The sequence below is a fragment of the Trichoplusia ni genome, chromosome 17 (genome assembly GCF_003590095.1).
Source record: "Trichoplusia ni isolate ovarian cell line Hi5 chromosome 17, tn1, whole genome shotgun sequence".
Classification (NCBI taxonomy): domain Eukaryota; kingdom Metazoa; phylum Arthropoda; class Insecta; order Lepidoptera; family Noctuidae; genus Trichoplusia; species Trichoplusia ni.
The window spans coordinates 9039972-9052111 of record NC_039494.1 but is presented as its reverse complement, the minus strand read 5'-3'; the positions used below and the strand labels follow the sequence as shown (position 1 = coordinate 9052111).

General features: G+C 38.1%; 1 protein-coding gene across 5 annotated transcripts in view; it reads right to left on the bottom strand.

The window, feature by feature from the left end:
• Positions 1-12140, bottom strand: part of LOC113502257 (neurofibromin) — a 70398-nt gene that overhangs the window by 17923 nt on the left and 40335 nt on the right. For all 5 annotated transcript variants that reach the window (XM_026883749.1, XM_026883750.1, XM_026883751.1 and 2 more), the window contains 10 exons: positions 11795-11871; positions 11139-11332; positions 10500-10603; positions 8224-8274; positions 3817-3903; positions 2968-3139; positions 2273-2411; positions 1358-1531; positions 693-772; positions 179-312 (listed from right to left, as the gene is read on the bottom strand). In XM_026883749.1, coding sequence (XP_026739550.1) covers positions 179-312; positions 693-772; positions 1358-1531; positions 2273-2411; positions 2968-3139; positions 3817-3903; positions 8224-8274; positions 10500-10603; positions 11139-11332; positions 11795-11871 — 1212 coding nt within the window. The remainder of the gene's footprint in view (positions 1-178; positions 313-692; positions 773-1357; positions 1532-2272; positions 2412-2967; positions 3140-3816; positions 3904-8223; positions 8275-10499; positions 10604-11138; positions 11333-11794; positions 11872-12140) is intronic.

Here is a 12140-nt window from a genome sequence, read left to right as displayed (position 1 = left end):
TGAACGGGGATCGAACCCACGACAAATCGCGCATAGTCAGTTTTGTGTGATCATACAACCTGGGTTCATAGTAAGCTTGTTCAAATACAAACCTTCATATTAAAAAGCATAGAAACTTTATGACTGAAAATCCAGATAACTCACATAAATAAAATTCTAAAATAGTATTATTACTTACCGGGTACAACAAAGGTTGTAATCTAGTCAGAGACATGATGAGAGCCTCCAGCAACGCTAAATCGTTGAATGATTCGAGAGCCTTCACCAATATGCGCAGGAGTTGTTTCATATCATCATCTGTTATGTTCTTGCCTGTTAGAAGAAAGGGTATGTTATTTAAATGAATACCCTCTGTTGGGCTGAATCGTAAGTTTGTGACTGGGTTAATATTGAAAAATCCGGTCAAGAACGAGTCAAATTTCAGGTATTGAAGGTTCCGTACAAATTACGTACAGATAAATCATTTGTAAAAAAATAAACTGTTATCACGGTTGTATGTGATATACTCTAGATAAGGATGTACGGGCTGACAGACGGACAGACAGCGTAATCTTGATAATAGGGTTCAATTTTTATCCTTTGGGTTCGGAACCCCATAAATTAATTAATTTAACCATGCTTTTGGGGTAAATACCATTGAATATGGAAAATAGTATTGATATTTAGTTTGTTAAAAATAAAGGAAAACTTACTAATACATCCAAATACGATCAACGCCCGAGGCTGTAAAGCGGGGTTGAAGCAAAACGCGAAACTCTTCGCCAGAGATGTCCTGAACAAAATATATTATTACAAAATACATTATGAAAATACATACTTTAAATAAGAATGAGGACTGACAACGATGTTGTTGTTGTTGATATCTAAATACCCACATTTTTCAATATCACATTTTATCAAATTTTGTCAGTTTTTATGGTTATAAATTACTTTGACATCGTGTTTGAAGCTACCCTAAAAATTTTAGCCTTTTTTTTTTTGGTTAGGCGGGGGAATCCTCATGGACACCCACCTCCTCGGGGGAGGAAGTGGGTAGTGTCAGACTCTTACTGACTAAACCTTAACCGCCGTACAGCGTCCCTGAAAATTTTAGCTTGCTAGCTTATCGGGAAGTCCCTCAATTTTTTTCAGCCATTAAAGTCCTACTGCATGGTAAAGGCCTCCCTTAGATTTTTACACTCTGTCCGGCCTCAAAATTGAGTTGCAAAAATACAACCGGAACGACAAACAAACAAACAAGAAAATGAATTTATAAAAGCGAGGGAATAAGTATTTTCGTCTGTTATCATGGACTGTTAGGCCTGCCGTACGTAGTACGCCAGGACAGCTAATTAATAGCTCTATTGAGACCACTCACCAAGTCTGCAGCCAATCACAGTCGGGTATATCCCTCATGCATGCCTCCATGATCTCTAGCAGAGCGTCGGTGATGATCTCCAGCGACTGGAGCGGCAGACGCTCGCGGTCCGTGTGCGACCCGCCCGTACACGCACCGGCCGCTTCCGGGCAAGAGTATGAGTGTTCAGAGTACCTAGAATAATAGACGAAGAGGTTAAGCTTAGCTAAATAAGGTCGCATAAAAGCATGGTTTTTAAGACGTGGCTACACTACAACTGCAAGTCGATTACAGGTTAAGCTACAGTTGAAGTGGTCGGCCCGTGGATGGGTGACCATCTATGTGATAACGAGTTCCTCCGTTTTTTGAAGACAACTGTTATTACAGTCCTGAGTCTGCTTTAACGCATGGCTACACTACAACTGCACAAGTCGATAACAGGTTAAGCTACACTTGATATAGTCGACTCGTGGAAGGGTGACCATCTATGTGATAACGGGGTCCTCCGTTTTTTGAAGAAAACTGTTATTACAGCCCTGAGTCTGGTTGCTCTTGGGTGAGATTAAGTTTTATACGGCGGGAGAATTAAAAACCGTCATTATAATCCTAGAATTTTCCCAACTATGTTGGTCGGCTTCAAGTTTAACTGGATGCAGCTGCCAGTGTTTTATAAGAAGCGACCACTTATCTGACCTCCTCAACCCAGTTACCTGGGCAACACGATACCCCTTAGTAAGACTGGTTGAATATGGTAAAGAGTAAAATATACTTTTCATTTCGACTACTCAGTTTCCAGGCTTTTCATCACTAGGGCCCACCGTATCAAGTGTATCTTGACCTGTGATCGATCAACTTGGGCAGTTGTAGTTTAGCTACTATTGAAAAAAACATTATCACAAATCTTAAGGAATAAAAAACCCAATTTTTTTTCCTTACCAATCGTTAGCGTGTCGGTTATAAGGGCTCCTGAAGGCGGTGACGGCGGCCGACTTGACCTTCGAGATGCCGAACATCTGGTAGAACTTGGGCAGAGCGAACTCATCGAGAGAGAGGCGGAGAACGCGCTGGGTGTCCTCTGTGGAAATAGGCTTATTATTTATACAAAAATAACACGTTATCATAATTCAACAAAAAAATAAATTCAAAAGTATCTAAAAACCCACGTTTTTAAATTGTATCAAAGCCAGTCCAGCCATTTTATTGACGTTAATTGCATTGTCATCGGGTTTGAAGCTACCCTGAAAATTTCAGTCTGCTAGCTTATCGGGAAGTGTTTCAAAATTGTCTTGCAAAAATCCAAACGGAACGACAAACAAACAAACAAAAAAGTGAATGTATAAAAGAAGGAGGCAAAAATAATCACCAAACTATAAAACAGTGTGCTGGCAATAATAGAGCTCTTCTATGCCAATTTTGATAAAATTTGAATGGACATTTTAAAACGTAGGTTTTTAGACTTTTTTTAATCTAGTGGTTTCTTAGGTTTACGCGAATGTTAGACATTAAAAAAGGTTAATTTTAGATAATTATACCTGCAAAGGTTCAAAACGCCGGGCATCTAAAATTAAACCGCGACAAAAGCCGTAAGAGTCATTTTTTAAATTCATTAAATAATTATGTTAAGTACTGACCTGAGAAGCTGGGCGTCGTGCACGTACACAGCGAGTGTATAATGTTGATGACGAGCCCGTGCGTGGCCGCGCGCATGGACACCGTGCCCGAACACACGAGGAACGTGACCGTGTGGAACAAGTACGGCAGGTGGCGGGCCACGTCCAGGCAGTTGTTGAACGAGAGCATTAGCTGGGTGGAGAGGAAATGTTGAAGGTTATAATACAGACTACGGAAATTTCATCATCATCATCAGCCCCTATACGTCTAGTGCTGGACATAGGCTTCCTTATTGCACGCCATCGAGATCTATCTTCGGCTGCACTTTATTAAATCAATAATTAATCCCAACTGGAGGATCGACCCAGTGGTGGCCTTTGGAGGTGGCAAACGGGGCCCGGGGTCGCAGGGGCCTCGCGCCCCAGATTTTTTGACTGGCAATCCCAGTAATTAAATACATAAGTTTTCCCGATAATAGATAAGTATTATTGTCAATCGGAACACTTGGCTATTCGTGCCATCAATATTGACTAGCTACATCACATCATGCGACGAAAGTTACAAACGCTGACACTAACTCCAGCGTTTTGTTCATTTTCTCCTCTATCACTCGAATGGCTCGAACATTTTTGACAGAATTTAACAGACTCCAGTTTTTTTGATGGAGAAATCATCAAATGACTCCTTCCGCTTTAGGTTCACCGGAAAGGAGTGTCAGACTGCTACTGATTAAAACCCACCCATGTTCTTTTACCCTTCGTTTATCGGGGCCACGGTAACCCTTTCAGAATATCTCGCTGCCCCGGCAGGCATCAGCCCTAATAGGCTACATATTATGAAGCAAGCCTTCTACTATTTGATATACTTACAAGATATCTGGCCAGGATAGCGATGTCATCCCACATCATGTGCTGTTCCAACATGGCAGTCGGAGAATGGCAAGTCTTGTCCACCACCTACAACACATTCATATAATCATATTCTAGAAACTTCTTTTCTCATTCTAACAAAAATACTCTCGCAGTTAGGGATATTGTCGCAGGGAGTTTCACAAACATCCAAGTCACATGCACAAAGACACCAAGACGCAGGACAAGCATTCGTGGATCACACAAACGCTTGTCCCACGCGGGGATCTAACCCGCGATAAGTCACGCCGTGTGGGTTTGGTGTAGTGACCTCAAAACTTAGTGTAGAATATTGACTTGTGAATATTATTTGACATCTTGTTTTTTAAGTTGTTTTGCATATTTTTATTGTTGTATTTTGCTACTTGTATATTCTTTTACTTTAATAAATAGACCACTGGTATTATCAATAAGTGATAGTCGGAAATAAAAATTATTTTGTTACGATACAGCCTGTGTAGTCCACTGTTGGACTTAGGGACATGAATGCACTTACAAATTCTTTGTACATAGCTATTTATAAAAATCGTATCCTTATAATAAAACTACAGAAGCTCACTATTAATAAACATATCTAAAAAACACATAAGGAATTTGGAATGCGGATGTTTTGGCCAATTGTGTTCAACAAAAAATGGAAGCAAACGAAAATTATGCTGAAAATGAAACATAGTTTAAAATTCGTGACATTTTATTCCGATACTTCATATCAATCGAAATGTGATAAATTGAGCCAACGGGGCCCTTTGGTTTGTTTTAGATTCTTCAATTCTCTTGTCAGTTTCGCTGTGCTAACCTACCTAATTGTATGTAGTGCAATTTAAGTAGTATAAACAACTAGCTGTTGCCCGCGGGCCTGTCCGCTACAAATGGAAAATGATCCCACGGGAAAATAAAATCGGAATAAATAACTATCGTATGTATTAATCTAGGTTATAAACTATCTGTGTAATGAGCATCGTCTAAATCCGACCGGTTCGACTCGCGATCCCGCCGCGTCTGCTCATGATAAAAGACTCCGGATGGGTCCGAAACTAGTCGGGCTACCCCGATAAATACGCGTGAGTAAACCGTTACATCATTTAAGAATCGTCTAAATCCGTTCAGTGGTTTTTACGTGAAAGAGGTAAAAACATCCTCCATCCATACATACAAACGTTCGCGTTTATAAAATTAGTAGAGTAGAATACAACGTTTTAATTCTGTCAGACAGGCGTTGTTACCTCCAGGGTTGCTAAAGGGTGTAGGGCAATTCTTACTGAGCTTCTAAATCCATGGTTCGAAGGCATCAGACCACACGAGGATTGCACAGAGTAATGGATGCATATGTTGATGGTATAACGATGCCATCGACATATGCGGCCACAAAACTGGCTGGCTGTGACCTGAAGGTGTGAACCTATGATCCAAAAAAAATTCTCCAGACGTGGCGCTTCATTGGTGACAGTAATTTGACATACATATACAATTAAATATTAAATTCGATTTTTTTTTATCTAATGAAATGAAATAATTAATTCTGCAAATAGGATAGACGTCATCACTTTTACATGTCATATTTTTTAAGCTAGCTGGAGTCGACATTTCGTAACTCGCTACCATGAGAAGAAATGTCGAAAAATACGGGTAATCGCCTCTTTTAAAGTTCAGACAATGTAGTTTTTAACTCTTTATAAAAAGGCAACTTTGTATTACCTGTATGTACGACTTGTATTTGTGATATTATTTTGCCGCCAAATGACCGAACATGAGACATGAGTACTTACAAGGTCCTTTGCCTAGTTGTTACCGTGCGAAGCGACGTGCTGTTGCGAGGAAACGTAATGCCTGCTATATTTTCCCACGTTTTTATACACTCACTTTTCTTGTTTGTTTATCGTTCCGGTTGAATTTTTTAACTGAATTTTGAAGCACTTTCCGATAAGCTAGCAGGCTGAAATTTTCAGGGTAGCTTCAAATCCGATGACAATACAATTCACAACTATGAAAACTACTGGATCGATTTAAGTAAAATTTGAATGGAATGTCATTACAGTGAAAACGTGGGTATTTCGATTTTTTAAATATATTTATTATTGAAATCTATCATGACTCTATGATTAATAGCTAACAACCCTAACCGTGTGTCAAATGACTGTCTCCAAGGTAACGCCAAGCTGTATAGTGTACGGCGGTATTTTCTTCAAAAACTCTTGAGTCTTGAGCGTCCAGGTAGATACTGGCGACATAGATCCAGAAGCTCTGGTGTTGGAGATTGTAGACTTCGGACACCAGAGCTTCTGAAAATGCGTCGAACAGTATGATGGTCTTCTCCAAGTCACGGCGTTGAAGATCAGTGGATGCTAAAGTGAAGAACTTTTAATGAAAACAGTGGTTTTGGTTTATGTTACATTCTAGCATGAAGAATTCAGTCTCATTTTGAAAACCAGAAATCTAAACTAATTCGTAGGTACTCTTAGATTTTCTGTCAGATACTAGTAAATATATGACTGTAACAATCGTTGCTTAAAGTCGATCTTTATTTTCAGTATTCCTTGTTATAGCGGCAGAAGAAATACATTAACAGCCTAACTATTACATTTTCCAAAATCATATAAATGAATTACAATACCCTTTATTTTGTTTATAAGTATTTTTTTATTTATGTTTTAATTAATATAATTTTAAAGCATTAACCTCATTTAAAAAAATATATTTATCCTTGTTTTCTATATTCATATAAAAAAATTTCAATTCTATCTCTCATTTGATAACAGATAATACCAATTTATCTGAGTGATTTCTTATTATCTTATATTATTATGTAAAATTCTCGTGTCACAATGTCCATGTTCCTGCGAAACAGCTTGACCGATATTAATGAAGTTTCATATGCATATTTAGAAAGTACGAGAATTGAGACCCCTATGTGATAAGGGTTTAACTTAACCCAACACTTTATTTATATCAAATAAATACTTTATACCTACTCTCCATAATTGACACTTAACATAATTTCAAATGCTATGTCAGTGATTCGGTGCCTAGAAAGCGACGTGCGCAAATAAAAAATCATAGCAAAAACAAAAGAAAACACTCTAAACGCGTAAATCGGCGCTAATCCTTGTACTCAAAGAAAACTCAAATTTAAATCGGTCTCAAGTTTATACCAAATTGAAAAGACTTTTAATTTAAGCATTTGTTCATTTCGATGCGAAATTTAGACTTAATGCAGACAACATCACATACATTGTTCTGAACCCAAAATAAGTTGCTAAAGCACTTGTGTTATGGAATTCAGATACAACGAAGGTACCACAAACACCCAGACCCGAGACAATGTAGAAATGTGTTTTTTGTTACCTTGACCCGACCGGGGATCGAACCCGGGACCTCAGAGCTAGCGACACCCTGAAACCGGTGCGTACGCCACTCGACCACGGAGGTCGTCAATTATCCATATCGTCATTATCCAGCCAATAGTTTTTCCAAGAGATCTAAGCAGTCTAGTCTTTAACTGCTTAGGCGGAATTATTGGTAAGACTTGACGAGGTTTCTTATAAGGACAGCTTATGGTAAGCGTTGTGATTTTTTGTAAGTATTCATCATCATCATCATCATCACAATCACAATAACCATCATCATCATTGTCATCATCATCATTATCGTCTTCATCATCCACAGCTTTTGTCCTCCTAGTGCTGGGCATACTCCTCCCCTTTCTCGTGCCAATTTCTATGGTCCTGTGCCAGCCTCATCCAGACTGGACCCGGCTAAGTATTATGCTCAACTTGATTCAACATCAATCCTCTTTTAAAAGTGGTTGGTTTTGTACACTAGCAAAATAGATTTGCACTTAAGAACAACTTATTATTGAGTAAAATTTGAGTACAAGGTCAAAAGTGGCATGGTTTGAGTGTATAATGCACAATCGAGTATTTTAAAGATAATGTTATTTAGTTGAATCGTAAAAATATTAATAAGAAAGAAAAATCCCCATAATTATAGTCTTACTTATGACAAATGATTTTAAAAACAGGCGGAATGATTTCGCCAAAAATCTGTTTCTCATTAATAAATCTTTCAAATCACCCATTTGGTCAGAATTTGTTTTGAGAAGATTTATATGCAGGTATTTTACTTCATCAACTTTATAATTTCTAGAAAACATCTTAATAATGAATTTATTATGTACAAAATTATACCAGAAAATTAAAAACTTTTGAATTTCGGGACAGTGAACATATTTTTTTTAGTACGTAAAGTAAAACACCCAACAAATGCTTACACACACAAACCACAAAAGAAAAAACAAAAAAAAATCGCTAAAAGTAAAAAAAATAAAAAGTAAAAATAAAGAAACTAAAAAAATAAAAAGGTACAACTCACAGTGGCCGGGGTGACGGGACCCAGGATATTATTGGGCAGTTTGGATAGGGCCTGTGGGACACACAATACACTTAGGGTGCGTTTACATGGACGCAGAGTTTGGCGGGCCGGAGCGGAGTCAATAGCTAATAGCCAATCTTACTGGCCTGTTGGTCTAGCGGCTAGTGGCCCTGACTGCTATACCGGAGGACGTGGGATCGATTCCCACCCAGGACAAATGTTTATATGTTGAGCACGATCATTTTGTTCTGTGTCTGGGGGTAATTTATGTATATTGTGTAATATGTATGTATTTAGAAATATAAAAGTATGTTTATCAGTTGTCTAGTACTCATAATACAAGCTCTGCTTAGTTTGAGACAGACTAGATAGCGTTGTGTGAAAATTGTAGAACATTATTTATTTATTTTTATAAAACGATTCTCACTGTAAGGAATTGAATCCCTGTGTGTTGCGGGGGTTTTACAAACATACAATTCAAGACACCCAGACTCAGAACAAGCATTCGTGGACCACACAAATGCTTGTCCTACGCGGGGATCGCTCTGTCGACACGTCGCGCTCGGTAGGTTTGGCGTGGTGACCTCAACCACTCGGCTATCCGTGCAGTCAAATGAGTTAGGAGGCAATAAATGGAGTTTCTTGCCAGTTCTTCTCCATAAGAATGACACTTTGGAACCGTGCTACTAGAGTCATCACTGTAACGTTTTGAAAGTGCCTGGAAAACGGCCTACTTGTGATAAACCTTTGATAGTGGTTTCTTAGGTTTACGCGAATGTTAGACATTGAAACTGAAACGTCGGGAACTAAAATCCAAAATTAAACCGAGATAAAATCCGTAAAAGTAGTTTTATTTTTAAATGATTTTGAATGTTCCAAAATGTTACTTTACACTATCTCTATTGATACGGAGTAAATTGGCTGTTTCTTAGTTCACTCCGCTCCGCTCCGCCAAACTCCGCGTCTTTGTAAACATACCCTTATATTATGTACCAAACACAAATAAGTTTATATTTAGCGAAATTAATTTATTTAATTTTTGCTATATTGAAATCTGAATTTCCAACCGGCAGTGAGCTAGCGTGGTGATCAATGTCTATTTCTTATATGGGGAGAGGCTTGTGCCCAGCAGTGGGATGTAATAGGCTAGTATTATTATCATAATATTTAAGTAGAATAGATCTGATATCCCTGTAGTTTTATTAACGGGTTCATAGGCATATTCTTTTTAAAAGCCCATAGTATTGATATGATGTGACTTCGCGTTGGACAAGCATTTGTGTGATCCACAAATGCTTGTTCTAAGTCTGGGTGTCTTTGTGCATGAGATTTGAATGTTTGTGAAATATCGGGACACAAGGATTAAAGTCTAGTGCAAGAATTCTTTATTTTTTTATTACATTTTTACTAACAAATGATAAAGCAAAACGTGGTTAAGGATCCTGAATTTCAAATATTAAATCAGAAATCGTCAATCCCCTACGAGCTTGCGTGGTGATCAACGGTCAAAACTTCCCCATATAGAGACATAGGTAGTTATGATTCGTATTTCGTTAAATACATACATTTTGTGTCTGTACATAATTTTTACATCGACTTTAAGAAGACTTAAGTTGAAATGGTATCATTTAGAGATGGAAAAATTAAATTCATAAATAGTTAATTTTTTTTAAGCATACAGTCGCATTGCTTGGCAAAAAAAAGGAAATGGTAACGCCTGTTAACAAAATAATATTTTTACCGTATACCAAACTATTTCAACTTTTATCTTCTGTTATAAATAAAAATAAAGATACACTGACCAACGATTTAAATGTACATTTTTACATACGTACAGCGCTAATCTTTCCATTACAATAAAATCAAAACTAAGAAAAAAGTTAAATAAGTATTTTGTTCAAAATTTTCACTCTGCAAGCGTTTACGAAATTTTAGTATTAAGCGCTAAACAAAAATCACCCACCCAGAAATAAGAAACCAAAAACGATATTTTTCAAAACTATAGAAAGTTAAATAATTAAACTTTTATACAAAAGCTTTCAAGAAACAATTAATAATTTACATCAATCATAACAGACCTTTATTACAAAACGCTGGACAGAGTACTATAATACAAGTCACTCTAGCGTACTATAATAAAGGTCGCTATCAATTCAGACTAAACAAATATAAAATACACATGCAAAGCCAACACCAAACACAGAAAAACACCACAAAAATATACATATTTAACCGCCCGTCTTTTTCCAAACCTTGGTATGGTCTGCTTAACTTACCCTACACATCCGTCCTATGACCTTCTTTGATACGAGTTGAACGTTTGCTGAGGCGAGGGCCACAGCTGTGTCCGCCATTATTTCTATCATTGGTGATCCAAGGCCTGTTAGAAGAAAGAATATTATTAATATCTATAGTCGGAATACATCATCATATCGGCCTAGCCTTTTCCCAACTATGTTAGTTTTGGCTTCCAGTCTAACCGGATGCAGCTAAGTACCAGTGTTTTACAAAGAGCGACTGCCTATCTGACCTTCTCAACCCAGTTATAGTTACCGGCACGGATTTTGAGCGCTCGGCGGAAGAGTGATGATCGCTTTGCGCATCGTAAAATAAAAAGCCAATCTTGAGCCGTCTTAAGGTGTATGCAACTGCAGCAACGAACGAATTTCAACTCGTCCCTCATGTCGGCTATGACGCGATGCGCTGCGGAGTCCGCCCCACACCTCACTTCATACCGCAAAAGGGACACAAACAATCACTTCTGCGCAGGTCAAGGTCAGCGCTCAAGATCCGTGCCGGTAACTATAAAGCCTTAAAGCCTTCCGAAACACGGAGCAACTCGTTATGACAAAGACGGTCACCCATCTACGGACCTGTGATCTAATCACTTATGCTGTTTAATAAAACCAACTCACCAGAATTAACACTTCTCTGTATGAAGCTATCCAGGACCATGTCTATGAGTTCTGGCACGTGTCCAATGGACCCCCAGATCTTGGCCTGGACGGAGGGGTACATCTCCGTCTCCTCGATGGTGAGGGTGATCAGCTTCTCCAGGATCTGGGCGACTTGCTTCTGACGGCGGGATTCTTCGGATGGTTTGCAAAATCTGATGGTGGGAGACGTAGTTTGAGTCTTATTTGTTAAGGTTAAAGTTTGCTTTGATTTGCAGGTTAGGTTCAGGAAGCAATAAACAAATTATAGTTCTTTTGTTTGAAGGTAATGGTTGATTTTAAAATATTGTTCTTATTTGTGAGAGGTTAAGGCATGTTTTTCTTTGATGTTAAGTCCGAGTGTTATCATGAAACAGAGAAACATAAAAACGACACGTCAAACTTATAACACCCCTCCTTAAGTGTTCTGGGGTTAAAATATTTTTTACTATCTGATTCCTGCGATTTCACCCGCGTAATGTCATCGTCGCAATATTTCACCCTTAAACCTTCCCTGGAGTTTCGAGAATATTTCAAGCCTAAAATAAGCCAAATCGGTTCAGCCGTTCTCGAGTTGTAGCGAGACTAACGAACAGCAATTCATTTTTATATATAAGAAGATTAACATAATATCTTACCTCACTAGGTTGGCTAGCCACGGCGTCATGTACTCCAGACACAAATGCTTCAGCTCAATCGTTGATCCACGGAAACCCTGTGACAATACAATTATGACGTTATTCTAGTAGCTATTTAATTTAGTGATTTTTGCATGAAAACGGAGCAAACACTTTTATTTACACTTTTATATATTCAATGTAAAATGGCGGACTTAATGCCTGAGGCATTCTCTACCAGTCAACCAAAGAGTTATGCAGAGATATCAAGAGGTAAGTGTACCTATAAATAAAAGTCGTAATATAATACTTACTTACTTACTAATATTAAAAATGTGAAAGTAACTCTGTCTGTTACGCTTTCACA